We start from the raw sequence: 25,252 nt of genomic DNA on the forward strand, positions 1-25,252 counted from the left end.
ATTGCAATTAACAATTGAAATAAGTAATGGTTAATTGTTAATTGCAGTTGGCCATTGAAAAAGGAGAATCAATTGCAATTGATCAATTGATTGAAAGTAATTGCAGTGGAAAGTAATTGCAATTGAATTCTGTAATTCAATTGCAATTGAAATTAATTGGCAATTGATTCAATTGCAATTGATTTCCACAGCAATTACTTTCAATTGATTGATCAATTGCAATTGATTTTCACAATTAATTTTCAACACTATAGTTCAGAGAGGGCGTGGGGCAATGAAAACTTTAGCCACGACCAATTGACTCACCACCCGTCGTGACCCACGACCCACCGTGACCCACTCTGACCCACCACTCATCATAAACCACTCTTACCCACTGTGACCCACAGACCCACCAAAACCCATTGTCATCAACTCTGACCCATGATTCACGCCCTATTCTCTACTGACTAAAGAGTCTAAACTTGTAATAAAACAAGCCTATAAAATTTTCACTCATCGGAGTTTGAATTTCTACGATCAATCGCTCAAGCACCGCACTAATACAATAACGGCGGATCTGACATTTCTAATATAAATAAAATAGAGTTTGTTCGTGTGTCTGTCTATCTATCTTTGTGCAGCCTGTGGAAGAGACGAGTGGACCGAAACTTTTCAAAATTTGGTCACGGGTAGCTTGGTCTAGGCCCCAGACCAAGACGAATAGTTTTTTTTTTTAATTCCTTATTAGGTGGTCCCCAGGGGACGTTTACCGGGACCGGCCTGGAGACCAGAAAAGTCGACCGAGAGTTACCAAATTTTGGTCAAAGATACCTTGGTCCAGGTCCCACACCAAGGCAAAGCGTTTTCAACAAAATTCGAACCAGGGGGTCTCAGGGGGGCGTTTACCGTGACATGTAAAAGTAGAACGACATCAGTGTCGATTTCATAGTTTTCGCGGTCGCTGAGATCAATGGTGAACCTCCGATCGCATTAACTTCCAAATTCCCCGTATTCGGCTGTGGGCCGTGGGTCAACGGGAAGGGGATACCGAAACGTAAAAGTAATCCAAAATGACCGATATTAGTGTCAAATCCATGGTTTTCGCGGTTGCTCATATCAATGGCGACACTACCATTAGCGATGACTTTCAAATTCATCCACCGTTGTGGGGGGCGCGGTGGCTCAGTGGTAGAGCGTTCACCTCTGGTGCTTGGGGTCCCGGGTTCGATCCCAGCCCCCGCCAAGTGAACTTTGTGGTGGACAAACACCGTGCTCGTGGGTTTTCTCGGGGTTCTCCCGTTTCCTCCCACTTTCTTCATTCCACCATTTCACTCATCTCTCATCATCACCGTCTCCTTTAGCCTAACCGGCATAACCGTGGGACGTAAAACTTAAAGATTTCATTTCATTTTCATCCACCGTTGTATGCGGGCCTTGGGTCAGCAGAGGGGGGAATTCCGAGACATGTAAAAATAATCGAAAATGACCGATATTAATGTCAAATCCATAGTTTTCGGGATAGCTGAGCTCAATGGTGAAACTCAAGACCGCGTTTACTTTCATATTTAGCCCCCATCAGCTAAGAAAGGGGGCATTATAAAAAGGATCACGAGACATGTAAAAATAATCCACAATGGCCGATGTCAAATCCGTAGTTTTCGCGGTGGCTGAGATCAATGATGATACTTTCATTAGCGATGATTTTCAAATTTAGCCACCATTGTATGCGGGCGGGGAGTCACCGGGGGTGGGAAATTGCGAGACATGTAAAAATGATGGAAAGTGACCGATATTAGTGTCAAATCCATAGTTTTCGCTGTCGCTGAGATGAATGGTGATACTTTCACAGGCGTTGACTTCCAAATACAGCCCCCATCGGCTGTGGGCCAGAGGCATTGTTTTTTTTTTCAAAATTGGAACCAGAGGATTATAGGGACTTTTACCGGTATATGTAAAAAGTAGTAGAAAATGGCAGATGTTAGTATCACATTCATAGTTTTCGCGGTATTGGTTGGGGGTTGGTGGGGGCCAGAGGAGATTTTTTCACAATATGAACCAAGGGGGTCTGAGGGGTGGTTCACCGGGACATGTCGAAGTAGTAGAATTTGTTTCGAATCCATATTTATGGGAGTTACTCAGACGTATAGTGACACCCCCGATAGTGTATACGTTCAAATTCAGCCCCCATCAGCCTTCCCAATGAAAACACATGTACGGAAACGGTTGTTGGATATATATTCACACAAAATATATCCAATTTTAGAAATGTTTTTTGATTGTTCTCCCGTTGTTCAGTTCGTTTACATTGATATTTTATCTGATCCATGCGAAGAACGGGCATAACAGCTAGTACGAAATGGTAAAGTGTTTGTTATGGAACAAATTACAATGAATTCAATTATATAGATAATAATTATAATTAATAATTATTTCCTTGTTGAATTATAGATACTTTTCAGTGGAAAACTGAATAAAATTTAAAAGTCCAAAATCAACGTAAAGTAGACCAACGTAAAGGAAAAATGTATAAAATTTTCCATATAATTAAGCTTACAAACTTAAATGGAAATTCAGCTTAATTACATGGAAATTTTTTGCGTCGTTTTGTGCGCCTATTTCCTCGTTTTCTGCGTCACCGGAAATGGGTCAATGTTATCCTACAAATATGGCGGAACAATTTAATGTTGTTCCGTCAGGAACGATTTCGAGGTCGTTTCCTTCACATCATCTTGTGCGTGTTTTCTACCGTTTTGTAAGCCTATTTCCACGTTTTGTGAATCAATGATAGTGGGTCAAAATGGGCATTCAAAGTGGGAAGAAAAATGATCCACTCTCCCACCAGTATCGAATTTCAAGGTCGCTTTTTCGCATTGTTTAGTGCATGTTTTTACCGTTTCTGCGCATATTTTCACGTTTTGTAGGCCAACAAAAGTGGGTCAATGCGGGAGACCCGGGTTCGATTCCCGGCGGGAGCTCATGTGGTTCGGATTCCACGTTAATCAGTAGGTCCACGTCTCATATAGCCTCGCTGCTGAACGGGACGTAAAACTCAAAATCAATCAATCAATCAAAAGTGGGTCAAAGACGACCTACCAATATGGCAGAAAAAGACATATCCATTCCACTTTAAAGGTCCATTTTGACCCTCTCCCACTGATGCACAAAGCGACACAAATCATGCATTAAAAATGTGAAGAAAACGACCTCGACATTCGATGGTGACGGAACAGCATTATGTTATTCCGCTATACTTGTAGGCCCTTTTGACCCATTTTTGATGTCTCACTAAAGTGGAAATATGAGCACAAAACAGTACAAAGTAGGCACTATACGATGCGAAAGAAACGACCTCCAAATTCGATAGTGGCGGAACAATGGCTCTATTTCCTCACACATTGATGGACCATTTTGACGCATTTCTGGTGATGCTCAAAACGTGGAAGTAGGCGAACAGAACGGTACAAAATACACACTAAACGGTGCGAAAGAACCAATCCCGAAATTCGATAGTGGCGGAACAGTGAGCCATTTAACTCCCACTTTAAAGCCCCGTTTAACTCACCTCGGGTGATGCACAAGACGAGAAATAGGCGCAGAAAACTTAAAATAAAGGGCACTAAACGATGCGAAAGAAACCACCTAGAAATTCGATAGTGTCGGAACAATGGGTCATTTTGGTCACACTTTGGAGGCCCATTTTGACACACTTCTGGTGACTGGCAAAACGTGGAAATAAGGGCACGAAACGGCACGAAACATTCACTAGTCGATGCGAAAGGAAGGACCACGAAATTTGGTAGTGGCGGAGCACTGGGTCATTTTCGTCCCACATTCGAGGCCCATTTTGACCGTCTTCCAGTGACGATAAAACGTCGAAATACGCGCGCAAAAGGGTACGCAATGTGAAATTAACGACCTCGAAATTCGATAGTGGCGGAACAGTGGGTCATTTTCGTCCCATCTTGGAAGCCCATTTTGACCCACTTCTGGTGACTCAAAAAACGTGAAAATGGGGGCACGAAACAGCACGAAAATTCAGTAGTCGATGCAAAAGGAAGGACCTCGAAATTCGGTAGTGGCGGAGCAGTGGGTTATTTTCGTCCCACCTTCGAGGCCATTTTGACCGTCTTCCAGTAATGCACAAAACGTCGAAATAGGCGCACGAAAGGGTACGCGGTGCTAAATTAACGACCTCGAAATTCGATAGTAGCAGAACTCTTGGTCATTTTCGTCCCATCTTGGAAGCCCATTTTGACCCACTTCCGATGACGCACAAAACGTGAAAATAAGGGCACGAAACGGCACGACACATTCACTAGTCGATGCGAAAGGAAGAACCTCAAAGTTCGGTAGTGGCGGAGCAGTGGGTCAATTTCGTCCCACCTTTGAGACCATTTTGACCGTCTTCAAGTGACGCACAAAACGTCGAAATAGACGCACAAAAGGGTACGCGATGTGAAATTAACGACCTCGAGATTTAATAGTGGCGGAACTCTTGGCCATTTTCGTCCCACCTTGGGGACTCATTTTAACCCACTTCCCATGACGCACAAAACGGAAGTAGACGCACAAAACGGCACAAAACAATATGAAGGAAACGAACTCGAAATTCATTGGTGGCGGAAGAGCAATAATTTGTTCCGCCATATTTGTAGGCCCATTTTGACCCACTTCCGGTGATGCACAAAATGTGGGAATAGGCGCACAAAGCGACACAAAACACGCACAAAAGATGCAAAACAAAGTACCTCGAAATTCGTTGGTAGTGGAACAAGTTAATGACGCCGTGAGCACCAATATAAGTATATACTGTAGTTCTTACCAGGGGGCGCGGTGGGTCAGTGGTAGAGCGTTCACCTCCGGTGCTTGAGGTCCCTGGTTCGATCCCAGCTCGCGCAGTTTGGACTTTATGGTGGACAAACACCGTGCTCGTGCATTTCCTCGGGGTTCTTCCGTTTCCTCCCACTTTCTTCATTTCATTCATTTCCCACCATCACCGTCTCCTTTAGCCTAACCAACATAAGCGTGGGACGTAAAACTAAAGATTTCATATCATTTTTTGTAGTTCTTACCATCAAAGCTGAGAACTGCACGGTTCAATTTTTTAGCCAAAGTAGAAGCCCAACCGGAATAGTGATGATGTCAACCGGCCCGGCTCGGTTCAACTGAACGTACAGCTTGAGCTGGCTTGGTTGGGATTACCCATCGACTGGGCTCAATTGAGCCAATGGCTTGAACCGGCTCGGTAAAGACGAGTTATCGACTCGGCTCAATTGGAGCCAATGGCTCGAACCAGCTCCGTTGAAACGAGTCCATAGCCTGGGTTCGAGTGAGATTAACTAAGCCAATGGCTCGAACCGGCTCGGTTGGGGTAAGCAATCAGCTCGGCTCGGTTCGGCTCGAGCTGGCTCGGTTGGATGAGCTGTTGGCTCGGCTCACTTCTCGGTTCGGCTCGATAAGTGAATGAGCTGTGACCGAGCCGCTTGAGTCGTTGACAACGCTAAACCCGGGTCGAGCAGTTTTAAACATGTTTGGCTGGAGTCCCATAACTTCTAACAATTTTTGGCTCGAGCCCTAATACTTGCTCCTGAACTCAAACCAAGAACCTCGTGACCGATGTCCTTGCCTCCTGAAGATTTCTTGACTACCGAGATCGACAGTTAACTACTATCCGTGCAACAAGAGTTGGCCTCTGACAGATCAATATTCCAAGTACCATTATTGTTGTTATTTGGAAACTGTGCACTCCTCTTATATTTTTACGATTATGAAACTATGACTTGTTAAGTGTCCTAGTTTGTCGCCAGAGCTACTGTGTCTGTTAAAGAACAACATGGCAACAGCGCCATCAATACTCCGCGTGCTCTATCCAACTGTCAGAAGCCATCTCTTGTTGAACGGATAATAATTTTTAGTATTCCGATACAAACCGCCTATATTCCATGTTTATACATGTACACGGTGTTATAATAATAATTAGTTATAGTAGTAGTAGTAGTATCATTGATAATTATATTGTCTATGTAGGATACTTGAAGATAGTAGTACTTGGAACTACACAAAGGATTTAGCTCGAATTGGCTCGACTCGACCTGAAACTCGATCCGAATTCGAGTCGAGTTGGGGGAAAATGTTTCGAGCCGAGATCTCGAGTCGAACTCAAAGATGTCTGCTTCGAGTCGAGTCGAGTTTTAAAGAAAACTCGCTCGAACTCGCTCGTGCTCATTCCTATTGTATGCATGACGGGCATATTGAGTTCTTTCAAGGGGGATAGAACCATAAACATAATATATTTAAAAAATACTTAGTTTGACGGCTTTCTTCCCAGGGGGGGAATGGATGGTAGGTATCCAGCATTTCTTATAAGTACCTTATTTGAAATATGTAAAACAGTAACAAGTGGACAATACAATATACACACATCTTATCTTCAGTTTTAATTGCTGATTTCAATTGCAATTAACAATTACAATTAACAATTACAAGTTTCAATTGTCAATTGCAATTAACAATTGAATGTTTCAATTGCACCCTTTGCAATTGACAATTAACAATTAAAAGTTTCAATTGCCTGGTGACCAATTAACAATTAACAATTGACGAAAATTTAATTGCTAATTTTATGATTGAATTCAATTGCAATTGAAATTAATTGTCAATTACAAATTGAAATCAATTGCAATTGAAATCAATTGCAATTGATTTTCAGAGCAATTACTTTCAATTGATTGATCAATTGCAATTGATTTCAATTGATTTTGCCCAACACTGATTATGTTCAAAAATTTATTTTAAATTGTCCGTGATAGCGTATGTGGCGCAGGAGAACCAGGTTCGACTCGCAGCATTTGCTCATGTGGTTCGAATCCCATGCTAAACTGTAGGTTCACGTCCCATATAACCTTGCTGCAGAAAGAGCCGCAAACGTGGGACGTAAAACTCAAAAATTTCATTTCATTTTTAAACTTAAAGTGTCAGCTCGTTTTGTCAACTTAAACGTTGCAGGTATTGTGAAAAAAAAAAAAAAAAAAGCGAGGATATGTATTACCACGATATGTGCAATTCTGAACTAAAAATTGATAGTGTTGAATATTAAATGAATTTTGATATTTCTTCAAGTCTGTATTCAATAATGGTAAAATTAGTACATTGTCAAAATTTTTTACCCATTAACTGCAACCTAACCAACAACATACTTCGTTTAAACTAAAGATGTACCATCATACAGGAACATTCGATTTTAAATCACTTTTATTTAAATCAATCTATCCTGCTTTTAAAGTATTTCTAAGTGAAAAAGAAACGTAAAAGGATAAAGTTATCTATGTTAATATTGGTATTCTAAATGTAAGTCTCTGTTGTTAGAATAAGTGACTCGTTTTGATGTGCAGAAAACTTTCGTGTGTGTAAATGAAATGAAATTTTTGAGTTTTACGTCCCACGGTTATGCCGGTTAGGCTAAAGGAGACGGTGATGATGAGAGACGAATGAAATGGTGGAATGAAGAAAGTGGGAGGAAACGGGAGAACCCCGAGAAAACCCACGCACACGGTGTTTGTCCACCACAAAGTTCACTTGCCGGGAGCAGGGTTTGAACCCGAGACCCCTAGCACCAGAGGTGAACGCTCTACCACTGAGCCACCGCGGCCCCTTTCGTGTGTGTGTTTTATGTGTATATGTTTAGAAGGTACGAAGGGTTGATGGAGCTACGACTTATAATATATTGCCCTAAATTCAGAAGTTCGGATTCATCGTATTTTAAATCGTATATCATTCCCCCCCTCCCCATTCATTAGAATGATTTTATTGATAAGATAAAGAAAGGTGTACATTATAAGTAGAGACCGGATGTTTAGGCACTAGAAACCTGGAAAATAGGCAGGCAAATAGGCACTAAAAATTTAAAAATAGGCAGTAAAATAGGCACTAAAATGTAACTTGAAATAATGAAGATAAATACTCAATACCATTAAAAAATATATTCAAGTCATATATAATGTTTAAAGAATATAGAAATATACTTGTTTGTTATTAATTTCTTTTATTGTATATGGGTAAATCCATTTGAAGTGGTCCAGAAAAGGAATAAATCGTTGCTCGACAATTTTTAAAAAATCTGATTTTTTATGTACAGGTAGCTTATCATGTCGTTAGTTCAAAATAAGCATTATTTTAATTTTATTGGCTTTTGGTTTCGAGTGGCAGCCATATTTGTTTTCGAAGATGTGCCATTTTGTGGTGTTGTAAGGGGTTGCAGAATCTGAAATATCTCAGCCCCTAATTACCCTATCGATGTGAAACCAAAATCAAAATGTTCAGTAAGTTCTACACTTTAAGAGTGTATATTAGTTATTGTCATTCGTAAATATGAATGGCTAAAATTAAAATTTGAAAAAAGGATGTGATTGACGTTAAAAATCCCAACTTTGGCACCTAATATTTTTAAGAAGGAAAGGGGTCAGGAAGTTGAGCTTTACTGAGTAAAGAGGTCGGATATGGTTTTGATCACTCACCAAGTTTCAACCCTTAGACGTGTCCCCCTTTGTTTATAGAAATTATCAAAAATTCAGAAAAATGGAAAAGTGCATATTTCACAGGCATATATCTCTGGTGGGGGGACCTGATAAAAATATACAATTCCTCCCCATAACAGGTCTACATGATATTATTCTATACCCAAAATTAGGAGTTTCAGATTAAACTATAAGTACCTTTATTATGAACACAAAGTTATACCTATAAATAAGCATAGGCAAAAGTACGGATAAACGAGAGTTTACTGTATATCAATCATAAATCGGTTGGCAATGGATGAATAATGCATAGAGTGGTTAAGCACAACATACAAGAAGAATACTGGCTCTTACGTATAACTTAAACAGTTTGTTCCACAAAAAGTTTGGATATTTGATCACACAACTGCGGAGTGATAGTATGACACCGATCCGTTGCTATTGTAGGCTTATTGGGTGTAAGCTTTCGTAAAATGTTCTTGAAAGGTACCCATGTCTTGTTGTCTCTTGAAATTTTGAATGAAGTTCATGGTCCTGGGGGTTCGTAAAAATGCACTTTCAAGTCATTATGTTCGATACTCACATCTTTAACAATTCCAATGTACCACTTTTCTTTAAAGATACACGCAACTGTGTCACCTATTTGGAGGCAGTGCAAGGACGCTTTTCTCATATTTACTTCCTGAAAGTCAGTAGAAACTGAAGGCCTGATTCAACATTATTGTTTTCGATTTTGCTTTTTTCTTGTACAACAAAGATTTTTGTGTAGCATGTAGCACATAATGATTTTCCAGGAATCAGATCTACTGCATAATTCTTGTCCTTTAGTAAATGTGCACTCGAAATTTCTGAAAGTCCTTTTGTTATAGTTTTTTTTAAATGGATTTTTAGAGTGTCGCAACACGAATTACCAAAAAGATGATGATACTTTCGAGAAAACTTCACGTCATGGTAGTTGCATATGTTTGCAATGCCACTGCTTGTTCGCATTAGCAGAAGATTCCTCTTCTCTTCACTGAAGTCACTAAGGGATGTAATGCATCTTGATATCGGCCCATACACACATTTATGACATTCTTCACCAATACATTTGCCTACATCACATTCCATTTTCTTCACTAATTTGATGCAGTATTGATACACAGATCTGCAGAAACACAACCGTCTTCTTGCGCTGTAAGCATCTGAGTGAAGCACTATAGTAAATTCCTATCTGATGATGTCTGAACACGATTGTGCATGTTGAAACTAGAGCTGTTCCGATAATCGAGTAATCGATAACAATTTGATAAAATTTCCAAACCGTTTCATCGATAAAGAATTTTAATTTTATCGAATTATCGAACTTTTGAGACTCGAAATGTTCGAAACTCCCGAAATGTTCGAGACTCTCCAAAGGATCGGGACTCTCGAAGTGTTCGAGACTCTCGAAATGTAAGAAACATTAGACAACTTCGAGACAGTCGAACTGTTCCAGAATCTCGAATTGTTTGAAAGCAGCAAATACAGAAATATATGAATATGATCGCATTTGTCGAGTCGCTTGAATATTCAGAAAAGTTCGGGATTATCGGAGTTTTCGAAAGAAACGATATATTCGAGGTTATCATAGTTGTATATAATATGTATCACATACTGTATATGCAGAGTGTTCATTTTAAAACTTCTCTCCTTAGCAATGTAGTGAAGGAAAAGTTTTTTTCCCACAGATCTGTACAAGGTTTAAGCAGTCTTTCAGAAGAGAGAAAGAGAAAACATGCATCACCCGAAAGTAATTGGAATCCAAGACAATGTTAGTCTACTAATAGTCACTTTGCCGATTGCGCCAATAACGGGGCAAGCAGAAAAATAATTTTACATATGATTTCGACAAATACAACTTTGCAATAACTTATGAGATGAAAAAAGTTGTTTGACTAGTTTGGCTGCAAGAAGAAATCATTGGAGAGGTGAAGGAACCGAACTGTTCATCACTACTTTTGATAATACTCGAAACTTCGATAATACTCGAAATGTTGATAATACCCGAAACTTCGATAATACTCGAAATGTCGATAATACCCGAAACTTCGATAATACTCGAAATGTCGATAATACCCGAAACATCGATAATTTAAAATACTCGAACGGTTTCGAGTAACCGATGGCAGCTCGATAAATTTTCACTCCCGAAGTTCGATAGGTCTTCAGCCTTATCGAACACCCCTAGTTGGAACAAGAACTCTGCTGAATTGTGTTTTCAGTACATTTGTTCTGTTTGCTTATTAACAGGATAACACTTGTTCTTGTATGTTGTGCTTAACCACTCTATGCATTATTCATCCATTGCTAACCGATTTATGATTGATATACAGTAAACTCTCGTTTATCCGTACTTTTGCCTATGCTTATTTATAGGTATAACTTTGTGTTCATAATAAAGGTACTTATAGTCTAACCTGAAACTCCTAATTTTGGGTATAGAATAATATCATGTAGGCCTGTTGTGAGGAGGAATTGTATATTTTTATCAGGTCCCCCACCAGAGATATGCACTTTTTCCTGTGAAATATGCACTTTTTCCATTTTTCTGAATTTTTGATAATTTCTAGAAACAAAGGGTGACATGTCTAAGGGTTGATACTTAGTGAGTGATCAGAACCATATCAGACCTCTTTATTCGGTAAAGCTCAACTTCCTGACCCCTTTCCTTCTTAAAAATAATAGGTGCCAAAGTTGGGATTTTTAACGTCAATCACCTACTTTTTCAAATTTTAATTTTAGCCATTCATATTTATGAATGACAATAACTAATATACACTCTTAAAGTGTAGAGCTTACTGTACATTTTGATTTTGGTTTCACATCGATAGGGTAATTAGGGGCTGAGATATTTCAGATTCTGTAATCCCTTACAACATCACAAAATTGCACATCTTCGAAAACAAATATGTCTGCCACTCGAAACCAAAAGCCAATAAAATTAAAATGATGCTAATTTTGAACTAATGACATGTTAAGGTAACAGCACACAAAAATCAGAATTTTAAAAAATTGTCGAGCAACATGCATTGGACCACTTGATATGGATTTACCCATATATAAAAACGAATCTTGTTATGAATTGTGCACATACTTCAGGAGGTAATTCGTGACATGAAAAGAAGACAAAAAGTCCTTTTGCATGTTGTGGAATTTCGCGTCGTGAACGAGTGACAGGTGTACCAATTTAGAATCGAAAATCGAATCCTGACAATTGGAACGAGACATAAAAGTGTCAGGGGCGTCATTTAGGGAGGGCAGGAGGGGGCAATTGCCCCTCCCAAGAGTTTGAGAAGTACATATGCTTTAATCGATTGTCTACTAATAAACTAGTACAAAACGTGAAAGCTTTATGTTGGTGGTGCTCTTGCCCCCCTCAAGCGAAGTCTGAAATGACGCCCCCTGAAAAGTGCGCACATACTTCGGGAGGTGATTCTTAACATTCAAGAGGACGTTTTGTCTTATTTTCATGTTACGAATCACCTCCCAAAGTATGTGCACATCTATCTGTTCCGTCCCAATTGTCAAGATTCGATTTTCAATTCCAAGTTGGCACTACTGTCACTCGTACGCAACACGGAATTCGATAAAAATACAAGAGGACTTTTGTCTTCTTTTGATATAATTAATCACCTCCCGAAGTATGCGTATATATATTGTAACGTACCACGTGCCTGTGTTTATAAACACACAATACACGTATATATGTGTGTATTATTTATTTTATATAAATTATATATTTTCCCAATGAAGGATTATTTTGAAGAAAATGCATAGAATAGGCAACATTAGGCAGTAAAGGTCAAAATAGGCAAAATAAAATTGGCTTAAATCGAAACTATAACCCCCCATGTAAACTTTAAAACTTTATTTTTGATCATATCTTTAATATTAAAGAATAGGCATTTTGCCTAACATCCGGTCTCTAATTATAAGTTTAGATCAGGTGACAGTGTTTTTCTTTTGACTAAACATACCTGCATAAAAAGAGTACCTACATTAAAAGAGTACTAAGTGTACTAATGAACGTTCTTAAACCGTAAAGTTTTAAGAATATCAATAGCTGCCTTATCAAATATAAAAAGATATTTTTAATGGTCATTATACTGGACATAACTACATTAGCATATAATTTTATTAGCAACTAATGTTTATTATGCAAGATCTTTAGCATCCATTTCCGAATGTAATAACATCTATAAATTGATTTCGTGAATATTTCATAAATATTTTTTTCCTTGTGCAGGTGCTTGCTGTCCCGAGATTTCGTTAGATTGGGAAAGTGGTTCGTTCAACCATACGATGGCTCTGAGAAGATTCTTGGGAACAGGTGAGTACTTTTCTTAATTCCTGTTTTTCAAAAATTTAAACGACGATTAATGAAATACACACTGATAAGATAACACACAAGTCTTATAGAAACCACAGGTATGTTACAGTATCAAAATCGTTACATAGCTGTAGCTTTTATGAGTTGTATATTTATTTGTCAATATGTATTTCATCCATATTTCTATAAAATCATGTACATGAGACCAGAATATGTCCCATTCAAGATTGAACTACTTCATAAAGCAATATACTGGTCTGTCGGTTTAAGAGAAGTGCCCACGCTCACTTGCACGTGATATCTGATAACTTCACAAGCTAAACTGGTTTCGGAATTCTTCCGTGAAGCGTTAACTACAGTCATATTGATTGTAGTTTACGTCATAAGTAGTTATGAACCTTCATTTGAGCACAGTTATCCTGTCCATTGATATATTGTATTTTAGAGGTGGTGATAACACGTCACATTATTGAAGTATGTATGATATCAGCTTTTTTTTTTTTTTTAAATCGAAAATGGTCACTTATTTTTCTTATATTGTGTACAGCATTGTTTGTACGTATATATAGGAAAGAAAATAATACTGTCTGATATTCTAGAACTTTTAGTTTTTCGGTTTTGCAAAACATATCTTAAAAATGCAGTTTCAGAATCTCCCACCAAGTGGACTTGGTAGTGGACAAACACCGTGAGTGTGGGGTTTTTCGGCGTTCTTCAGTTTCCTTTAGCCCTGGTGCATAATCGAGGCACGTTTAATAAAACCGAATGCAATGACAGGTTTAAGCTGACTAGCCTTGAAATTGGTAGATGATTGATCCCGTCGCTGTTATTGTTTTCTTCACCGAACTCCGTTACATAACTACTACTAAGAAAGCAGAAAAATACCCTTAACTTCGTAAGAAATTGAATAAATTACAGTTTATTTTTCGAAAATTTCTTTCTTTTCAGTGCCAAAAAATTCTTCGTAATAAACAAATGGTAAATGCTAAAATTCGTTAAAACAAACAAAAAATTCGGAAGATATTGTAATTTAGTTAATTACGATAGAAAGTATTTGTGCTGCTTATTATGTTTATCATATTGATCGTAATGAAGAAGCAAGAATATTGCCAATCCATGTAAGTTTTTGATTTTATTGTCTACTCTCTGAAGTGAAGAAGATTCAATTTCGTTGACGTTTTGTAGAAGGGTAATATCGAAAGAATGTTTTACAAATCAATCCATAATAATCGATCATATTTAGTACTTAATCCTTATTATTCTTATTATTATCCTTATTACTTAATCCTTATTCAGAAAGTAAATGTTATTGTGACGTGTGGAATGGTGTAGAAAGCTGTTAGGAGTGAACGGCTACAGCCTCGCTTCGTTCACTTGCAAGAAATGAGAGGTGAATGTCCTGCTCAGTGTGGGGTAACGTAGTGTGAAATGTGGCAGCTAGTAAAAAACAGAGGTTAAGCAATTCTTCTGAGCTTCCGATGTAATTGAAGTAGTTATTAAGTGTTGGCTAACGCTAAATAGATTACGGATCAATTGATAGTGAAGTTTGGATTAAACTATGGTAGTTAGAAGTACTACATCATTACTGACTGTGAGAGCATCTTGTCAGTTCAGCGTAGTATTGGAGGTGAAGAGCGAAACACAAGAGTGGAACAGGCTACATCGGCTTCTCCATTTGTGACATCGTTGTGCAAAAATCTATTTTTTGTGAATGACTTTTAAAAAATAAAGGAATTACAAATAAATAATAATTATTTCAAGTATTCAAATATGTTTGTTGAAATATAACTCAAGTCTTCTCATTTCTTGATAACTATCATTCGGTAAATTATTTGATTTTTTTTTTTTTTTTTTTAAAAATATTGTTTTCAGTTTATGCGTCAGTTTGGGATATGAGTTTGAGTTCAATAATCCACCACACACTTGCTCCATAATTAACCTTCACCTGTTGAGGTTTGTGTGATGACTATACTCTAGAGTAATAAAACCTAGAAAATAAAACTAAGTAGGAAGCAGATTCGTGAGTTTAAACTTTTAGAAATTAAAATTACATTGTAATTATGAGTTTTGTAGGTGAAAACGGCAGTTCACTTCAGATGTGACTATACACAATGTTGATAATACATTTTAAGAAAATTACTCTTGTTATAATAATTTGATTTCGAGGATTGAGAGTTAAAACTTTTGGGAGTTTGTTACTAAGGAAAGTTACTCATTTCAAATAAAGGAACTATATAATCATAATGAAACTTGAGTAATAAATTTCTTTGAAGTCAGTCGTAATTATGAGAGGATTATCCCAGTATTCGTAAAATGAAATCCGCATATTACGTAACAGGGATTTGAAAACTGTATTGTAATAAATTCGTGACTACAAAATAATTTTCAATTATTTACTTTTAATTATTTAGTGTAATTTTGTTGTAATCCGATAAGCGGTGGTAATAAAATCATTTTGGTAAATCGTAATAAATTCGTTTGGAGAATAATGGAACCGTTATAGGACTGCTAATTGAGTCTTCATCAATGCTCGTCCTGGCATTCACCCTTCAAGGCCGATCCAATATGACGGAAGTAAAAGTGCAGTGACCTTGAGAACTACATATAACAATACTGGATCTATCCGCAGATGACAATAGTAGTAGCTAAGTATTGCCGAGTAATCGATCATTCAGGGAAATGTTCAGTTACAGTTGAATATAAAACATCTCTAAACATCATGTCTTATACATATTCGCATATAAAAAAGATCGGTAGGTATTAGTGCACGTTAATAATGAAATGGTTGGAAGAAAAGGAAAATGGACCCAGTCCGATGTGCATTATCTTAAATTATATGAGCTGCTCGGTCACATGTTCTAATTTTCGAGTAAATTAGAAAAGAAGGTTTGACACACAGCAATAAAATAGATAGATAGGTATAGTGTGTGTTCAAGAATGACATAACTCAAAATTCCTAACTTTTCAGGAGAAACGTTTAAAGTTTCGAAACGTAATGGAAACAAATGAGCGCAAGAACGACACAAAGTTCTCTCTAGCGCCCAGTTTTAGAATCACATCTGTGAAATTTTTACCAGATAGACAGCAAGATTAGCTTTCATTTTCTACCTATAACTCAATAAGGGCGATTTTTTTATATATATAGGTATGTTACTCTTGAAATAAACAGGCGATATATATATATAATAGTAAATGTCACAGCACGTTTTAGGTTTTCGCTTATCCGAAGAATTTCATGTTAGGTTGATTACATTTCATAGATTAATGGAATAATTCGATTCAATCTTATGTAATTAGATTTAAAAAAAAATATTGCATACTTTACACAGGTCTGCAGAATTAAACTTGTTTTCTAATGCCCTTGATATGTTTGCTGATTCTTAATGATTTCGACGTGCTGAAACCGAAAATGACTTCCATTGCCCTGCATCACGTCAGGTTTTCAGGCAAATGAATAATTCCCTTAAAAATCCATCAATTTTTTCGTGTTTTGTGTAAGTTTTTACTTAGGAACGTATTGCCCCGTCCCTGATTATCGTAGAAAAATGAGTCATATCTTTTTTTAATCGTCCGAGACCACACCTTTAGAAAATGTACGAATACTTTTAGTAAAATGCACAAGTGAGAAATTATGGGCTCAAAACTGGGAGAAAGTTTCTTCTTCTTCTTCTTAATAATAATAATAATAATAATAATGTTTTTTGTGGGTTAGCAGCCCTGCGTGGTAAAAGTATAATTTATATTCGAAAAAGTAACTTTTAAATACTGGTAACACAATCTGCAAATTTGGTCACGATCGGATAAAACTGAAGTAAGGAAAAATATACTTTGTACCTATTTTCACCTTTAAAAAATTTCATCAGTTCATTCTAATTAATTAAAAAAAATACCTATGCCCTTCGTAATTGCAGAAGAGAAATAAATTCTGTATCAATTTATTCCTCTAACACCATGATTACATACAATATCTATTCATTCCGGTACCCAATACCAGGAGGAAAATTAGGTACCGCGAATGTACGAAAAAATCCCTTTCTTGAAAGAAAAAAAAAAAAACATTTGTTTATTTTTGGTTGGCAAACCTGTGCTATACTTGCATGTGAACAAAATATCACCCAGATCATTCTACCATCACGAAATGTTATACCCAAAAACATTTCAATACCTATCATAGATCCAGCGAAAAGAATATATTTATTTCTACAAGTCATTTATGAAATTGTAATAAAGCTTACCTGTCATTGATACTTATGAAATAAAAGCTTTAAGTTTTACGTCCAACGGTTATGCCGGTTAGGCTAAAGAAGACGGTGATGATGGGAGATGAGTGAAATGGTGTAATGAAGAAAGTGGGAGGAAACGGGAGAACCCCGAGAAAACCCACGAGTACGGTGTTTGTCCACCACAAAGTCCACACGGTGCGAGCTGGGATCGAATTGTAGACTTCTCTTGCTGTATTTCTGTTTTTAGGATGTTACTGGAATGTCCTTGACAATTATCCAACTGAAGTCCATCATCATGTTAACATTCCATTTGCCTTTACATCTTTTCATTACCCTTAAGTCCTGATGGAACCATCTTTAAGGAGAATTTTGATGAATTGCTTTACAAGACCTAACTTGTTGTGGGGCGGTGGTAGGAGAACTTAATTAGTAGGAACTAGGCCCTCCCTCACAACATTTGCCACTCCATGTTTGAGAGTATCTATTTGTGGCCACGTTTGTCGGTACAATAACTTTGTCACGGTGTCCCATAAGCAAAGGAAACGTGGAAATTTAGTAGAACCCGCTTGTTGTCCCAATAACATAGAGAGCACTTTAAAGTGACCACATACCAACCACCCATGCTCTTCATACTTGATTTTCTCCAGTACTAATTCCAGACTCTCATAACATTTCTTTCACGTGAGTGGAGTGGCCAATTGCAAGAGAGGCATATGTATTGTCATTATGCAGGAGGACAGCTTTTAGACTGATTTAAATGAATCGATGAACAACCTCATTTCAGATGCGTTGTATTGTATTTGATACTGTCCCATCAAACCACAAATATAATACAATATATAAGAGCTTGCTCTTCAGCAAAAGAAAACGTTGTACCTGGCGCAAGTACTTTATTTAATTTCAATCGAGATCCTAATGACTCAATAGAATCCTTAGGCAGTGCAAGAATTTTTCTTTCAAAACTGTGCCTTTTGTTTTTAAGCTTTGGCAACACTGTTATGGTTTTCTACTTTTTGTAAGGGAATGGTACGGCAGGGTATGATGACACTGTTGGAATCTGTGTTCCATAAGCTTTCCAACGAGGTATCATTCATGTCCCTATGACAATTAGGTGTCGCCGGGGCTGCCAAACGGAGTAAAATGGTGATGGGTAAATACAAGGTGACCATAGTAAGGTCGAGGATCCAAATTCTTTTCTCCCTTGCCATTGGATCTACGCCCCCCATTTTTTATGTGCGTGGACCCAATGTCTGGTCTACATGTGAAATTTTTTCCATGCGTACGCCAACTATCAGGGTTGCCAGAGCCCCGAAAGTAAAAGAAAATAAGGAAAACAATTTTCTTCATCTTCTTCTAAGGATAAGGAACGTAGACGCATGAGTGATACCGCGTTAAAATCTGTGTCCCATGCGCTTTCCAACGAGGTATCATTCATGTTTTTTTGTGACAATTAGGAACGTCGCCAGGGCTGCCAACGTAAAAGTCTACTAATCTTTTGAAGCGTCTTTAGCATAATAATGATGCTTTTTATATATAGAAAAATGTGACTGATGGTTAAATTCTGCCTTCAATTTCGGACTCAACGCCCCAAAATCTATAAGAAACGGCCAAAATGTCCCGGGCATCATTTTGGTCGCAAAACTGTGTTATTATTTTAAAGGATGTGAGCCATTTTGTCACGTTATACTTACGGACATAATGCCAGATCAATAGTTCCAGTCTCAGAAACAATTTCATACATTTGTTCCTCATATAGTTAGTGGTATCGTATAATGTTTTTGACAACGTACGCGTGTGGCGAGTCAAATTTATTGACTTTTATTTCTGAAAGTGGATATAAAGTTTTTATTATTAGTGTTGCGATAAAATATGTAAGGAAAATGCATTGCCGTGTACGAATGCCACAAAATTACGAAGGATCTTTTTCTTTTTTAAAAAAAAGGGTAGACATTTTGTTTTGAGAGTTGTAGTCAGCGAGGAAAATTTTCCGATTCAAAAAAACATCACTTATTCCTACATCGTTGTTTAGCCGTGATTTCTTCTGAAAATTTTCATGGCTTAGACAATTTTCAGTACTAGTAGGAACAAGTGACATAATTTTTCATGAATCGAAATATTTTCTGTCTTCTATGGAAAAAATGAAAAACTTTTTATGAGTTGAAAAACTTTCATTTTGAAGCAAAAAATAAAACAACTTTTTGTGAATCGGAAAATTTTATTGCTCTATAGAAACAAGTGAAAGGAATTTCCATGGATCGGAAAATTTTCATTTCCTCATTTCCTGTAGAAACAAGTGGAAAAACTTTCATAAGCCGGACAGTTTTTAATATTATGTATAGTGATGTTAAATGGAAAATTTTCCACTATATTTAACTGCACATTGAGCGATAAAATTCAATTCCTGTAGAGGAAAATTAGACAGCAACAAATTAGAAAATTTTCTGGTTCCCGAAAGCTAATTGAAAAATTATAATATTTCAAGTTGGGAAATAAAAAAATTTAGACAGTGTTCTCTCTCTCTCTCTCTCTCTCTCTCTCTCTCTCTCTCTCTCTCTCTCTCTCTCTCTCTCTCTCTCTCTCTGTGTGTGTGTGTGTGTGTGTGTGTTTGTGTGAAGTGCAGGGATCATACATCGAGTTCGTAGAGAACAAATATCTCATTCCAATATTTAAAATTTAACAAGAAATCGAAAACAATCCTTTGTGAATTATCAATTATTTGAAAAACAGAAAATTCCACTAGGCCTGTCTATGTAATGAAATAACTACATTAAAGTTCCTTATGAAGATTATTTTTGTAACAGAAAATAAGAAGAAATGCTTTGATTTTATTGTTTTTAACACTCGTAAATCATAATTTCAATGTTGGAATTGTGTATAATCAAGATCTTAGAGCAGATATTTGTATTGTAAAACTACCATTATTATGTATAAAAATGTATTGGAAAAAATGACGATTCGATAGAACAAGTACATACATATATAAAAAACAAATATGTTTTTTATTTTGTAAATTAAAATGAAATTACTGGCTGCTTTTAGAACGCAGCGCTAATAGTGCAGCTTTTTACGTTTCTTTTATTATTAGAAGAACAGCTACACAAATCAGCTTCCTTATTAGTTACATTTCACTTTCTCTTCTGAATGAATATATGAATAAATAAATGTTTATTTCCAGAAAATGGTCAGTATTTGTTTTCATGAGTTACTTAAAATCAAGTTTTGGATAGTCAGAAATTTACAGTGGGCACTTTATGTAATCTCTACTTATTTATAAATGTTGTAGTATGTAAATCTAGAAAAGTAGTAAAGCTATGGGAAAACTTCGTCATACGTGTATTAAACTGACGAAATATAATTTTGAGAGATCAAAAGTGGATTCTGAGGGAAGAATGCATTGGTTTTTGAAACATTTTTGAAAAATGAACAATCGTTAGATTTTCACTTCATGAAACTTTTTAAGACAGTATTTAATTTTACCGCTAACCAACGATGTACAAATAAGTGAAGTATGTTTTTATGAATCGGAAATATTAATCACTTTTAATAAATTTAAATTTTAAATAATAGAATGGGATATTTGTACTTAACGAACTCGATATATGTTCTCGGCACTTTATATACATACACACACACACACACACACACACATATATATATATATATATATATATATATATATATATATATATATAGAGAGAGAGAGAGAGAGAGAGAGAGAGAGAGAGAGAGTTGCGTTGATTTTGAGTTTAACGTCCCTTTCAGCAGCGAGGCTATATGAGACGGGACTAACTGATTAACGTGGAATCCGAACTACATGAGCTCCCGCCGGGAATCGAAGCAGGTCTCCCATGCTAAAGGTGTATATGCTAACCGCTTAGCAACGAAGGAGCTTGCAGATGGAGAGAGAGAGAGAAACACTATGTAAATTTTTACTTCCCAACGTGAAATATTAGAAAATTTTCCGGTTCCCGAAAGCTAATTGGAAAATTATAATTTGTTGCTGACTAACTTTCCTTTACAGAAATTCAATTTTGTAGCTCAATGTGTAGTTAAATATAGTGGAAAATTTTCCACCTAACATCACTATATATAATATCCAGAATTGTCCGGTTTATGAAAAGTTTCTTCCACTTGTTTCTACATCGTAATGAAAATTTTCCGATCTATGAATATTCCTTTCACTGTTTCTTCACCGATTCACAAAAAGTTTTACTTTTGCTTCAAAATGATGAAAACTTTCCGACTCATAAACAGTTCTTCAATTTTTCTATAGAAGACAGAAAATATTTCGATTCATGAAAAGTTGTTTCGCCTGTTCCTACATAGTACTGAAATTGGTCTGAGCCATGAAAATTTTCAGATTTTTTAAACGATCTTTCACTTTTTAACATTTCTATACATGGATTCAATCAATTTTATGATTACCAAGGAATTGTTACTTGATTACTGATAAAAAAATATCAGTAATCAAGTAACAATTCCTCGGTAATCATAAAATTGATTGAATCCATGTATAGAAATGTTAAAAAGTGAAAGATCGTTTAAAAAATCTGAAAATTTTCATGGCTCAGACCAATTTTTAGAACGGAAAATTTTCCTGAAAAATGTAGTGGAAAATTTTCCACCTCACATTACTAATTGTAGTGTAATGCAGTAAAAGTCAAAGATACACAGAGGGAGAGACATTGAAACTGTCAATGAATTCAGCATAGCTAAAATCGTTATGTGGCAAGGTAAATGAAATAATTAAAAGATGTAAAATGGAGTTCATTCAAAAGATTGACGTGTCTTAAAGTTCTTAAGCAGTATATGCTACCAGTTCTTTTATGTGGGCGTGAAACGTGAACCTGAAACTCATAATCAAAAAGATCAGCTTAACATCTCACAATTATGTCCTTCAGGATAAGGGAAACGGGTGATAAGGAAGATTTGGCGAATAAGAATGTGGAAGGAACCACGAACACGATGTTGTCCACAACAAATTTCCTTGACCAGGGATTGAACCAAGGACCCCACGACCAGATTTAAGCATTCTGCCACTGAACCACCGTGCCCCCATAAACAATCAGATTTACACAAAGAGTAATGGTGAGATGCATGTTAGAAATAACTCAAGTAGATAGCAAGACATTGAATACACATGATAAAAGCTGCGAAAAAATTGAAGTGTTGGTGGTGTCAAATAGATTGAAGAACTGACCAAAGATTGACAACAAATGGTTTGAATTATATTTCCGGAGAGAAGTCACGACCTAAAAAGTGACCAACCGTTTTGCAGCAACGAAATGAAGAGAAAAGCAACTGACAGAAATATCTGGAACAAAATGGGCATTCATCCAGTTATGGATGATGTATAATCAGTACTTGGAATGATATGTGAACTTGTTTGTGTGTTTCATGTTACTCTTCAAGAATACTCATTTATGTTATCAAAAGCACGTTGCTATTGGTAAACGTTTGTGATTAGTTATTGTAATTTCTTCATTACAAAGTGAACAATCGTAAAGTTATACCATTGGGTGAATTGATTTAACAGTATTTAACGGTGTTGTATTTAGTGGAAACCCACAGAAGTATTTGGGGAAACCTCGCTGTTGTGCATATTCCCCTTGAGATGGTTGCCTCGAGATGTCAAGTCGATTGGATGCGTGGATCGATGGTGTTATGTGAAGCGCAGGAGCTGGAAGAAAGGCAACACGTGCGGCATATGCATTTCTGTTTGAACCCTGCACCGTGGCGTGTCGTATGTTCAGAGATTCGCGGCAGACCGAACGGTGATCACTTTGGACGGGAGACTGCCTATTTTGGGCGGTATTGATTCATTGGTTGCAGAGCTGCCAACCAGTCTCCAAGCAATAGAATCTGCCACCATAACTTGATTTGAAAAAGAAAGAATGAAGATTTTTGTACGTAAGATTGAACTCTGCTCGCGACAACCTTGAGGATGAAAGCAAAACGTATTCCCAAGAACAAATTTTCCTGATTTATCAACTTCTTTTATAAATAAAAAAAAAAAAAAATCAAAACTGTTATAAAAATAAAAGAAAGATTGAAAAATAAATTCACAAATATATAAGGAATGTGGGGAAAAGTGACAGTAGCCTTTATGGTTCTTCAGATGATATCTGTCGTTAACATATTAAAATAGGAAAGCATTATTCTCATAACAACAAATTATCAAATCGTACGTTTTCCAGTGGATTAATTGAACAAGGTATGACATTCCTGTAAAAAGACAGCTAACGCTGGTCGGAATCTTCGCGCATTAGGGAATTTCTTGGCTAGCTTAATCGAAATTCGTGATCAATGTTCAATTTTTTTTTTTTTTTTTTTTTTAATAGTACAAACAGACACAATTATGGCAGCGATTCGCTCGTTTAAACCTTTCTATACCTTAATACATGCTCATCATTGACTAGTTCACATGATGTCAACCATAGTTTGTATTATTTAGTAATTCGTTACAATTTGAATTAATATGTGATTAATATAATTCAGACAAGAAGATTGTTTTTTAACGAAATTATCGAAGCTCTATGTGTAACAATGTGTAACATTCAAACAGGGCTATGATCAAAGGGATATATGCAAGCGACATGAGTCAATTCCCAATTCCCATCTCATTATTTGCTTAATATGTAGTAGTTATTATAGACGTTATCAGGTTTAAGATTAATGTTTATTCAACTTTTCGCAAGACATTCGATCACACACGATTTTGTACTTGTGTTATTTCTTTTCATAGAAGTTCCGTCTCTTTCAGTCTGACCGTTGAACAGGTCATACCAGAATGTCGCCGAACATGCAAAATAAAGGTTTTAAGCGTGTGGACTAACCCTCAAACTTTATTTCAAAATATTAACAGGACAAACGTGACTTTCTGAAGTGTGTGCAAAAATTGTGTGTTACTTCGTAAGTGATACATAAACAGCGATGCTCCTCGAATACTTGCTTTGAAACCAGGTGTTGAGGTCTGAGGACGCAATTTTCAAGGACAGTCTGGTGCACTAACCTTCAGATGTTTCATTACAAAATATTCCATATGTTATATAGCTAGCGCTGGACACACAGGCGGTTACTCGATTGAAAGAATCTTACTGCACACGAAGGTTAAACTTCACATAATGAATAACTGCACTTGATAGATTTAGAGAGAGTAAGTTAAAGAAATTTAAAGTGAAGAAGTGAATTCGCAAACTTAGAGAAAACACTGGGAACAGGTGAACTTACTGAGATAATGAAGTTACGAATTTTACAGTACAGTTCACACCGAAATTTGTTTTTAAAAATTTAATATATGATCTGTCATTATGAAGGAAACCTTTTCCAGTACACCCGTCGAAATGGTAATTTTACTTTGTTGTGTATGTAATTCGACGACTAAACCTGCGATATAACTTATGTAATTATAAACCCAGTTTTCAACTTAATTGGAAACTAACAATAAAATTTTCGGGCCATATCTTTATATCTTGCTTCATGTACTGTCTTGTTCAAGATATTCTGGTCACCCACCTCTCTTCAAAAAGCTTTGCACTCTTACAGTTGAAATTAAATCAGACACTGTTTTCAATAGTTTTTTTTTCTTTAGAGATAAGATAAAATATTAGAATTTTCTATGTATGGGAGCCAGAATATGACTTAAAACAAGGTGAGTGGCTAAGATTTTTTTTAAAAACAAGGCTGTACTTATTTTGTAGGTAACCTGAGATAACAGACTTGAGAATTAAAAAAAATGTTCATTTATGTTGGGATATTTATGTTTAGTCTTAATTGATTGTTTAGTTTCACTGGGTTTGGTTCTTAAGGCCGTTCAGTGTGGAGCTAATGACATTGGAATTCTAACGTAATCCTTTATACTATTACCGTATTCCTATCAACAATTCCGGTTACAAGTAAAATTATCTGCTAATATCAAGTTGGGTTGAAAGAAGGTTCTTAATCTTCTAATCCCTTTTGCCAGTTATTGCAGTCCGCCTTTCTGATCGCTCTTCTCCACATGTTTCTATCTTACGTCATATCCATTGTGACACTACACTGCATCATATTGTTCTTCACACAATATCTTAACTTCTTTGGTCGGCCTCGCGTTCGTTTCCCATTAAATTTTTAAGTATTTGCTCGGTGAGCTACTTATTCAGAAGGTCGTCTTCAAGGTGCGAATTACCGGGGGGTGAGGGGGA

At 36.6% G+C, this 25,252-nt stretch overlaps 1 protein-coding gene across 2 annotated transcripts in view; it reads left to right on the forward strand.

The window, feature by feature from the left end:
* Positions 1-25,252, forward strand: part of skd (mediator complex subunit skuld) — a 259,399-nt gene that overhangs the window by 122,693 nt on the left and 111,454 nt on the right. For both annotated transcript variants that reach the window (XM_081771449.1, XM_081771450.1), the window contains exon 4: positions 12,763-12,846. In XM_081771449.1, coding sequence (XP_081627575.1) covers positions 12,763-12,846 — 84 coding nt within the window. The remainder of the gene's footprint in view (positions 1-12,762; positions 12,847-25,252) is intronic.

This window comes from Thermobia domestica, chromosome 9 (assembly GCF_964235325.1).
Source record: "Thermobia domestica chromosome 9, izTheDome1.hap1.1, whole genome shotgun sequence".
Classification (NCBI taxonomy): Eukaryota; Metazoa; Arthropoda; class Insecta; order Zygentoma; family Lepismatidae; genus Thermobia; species Thermobia domestica.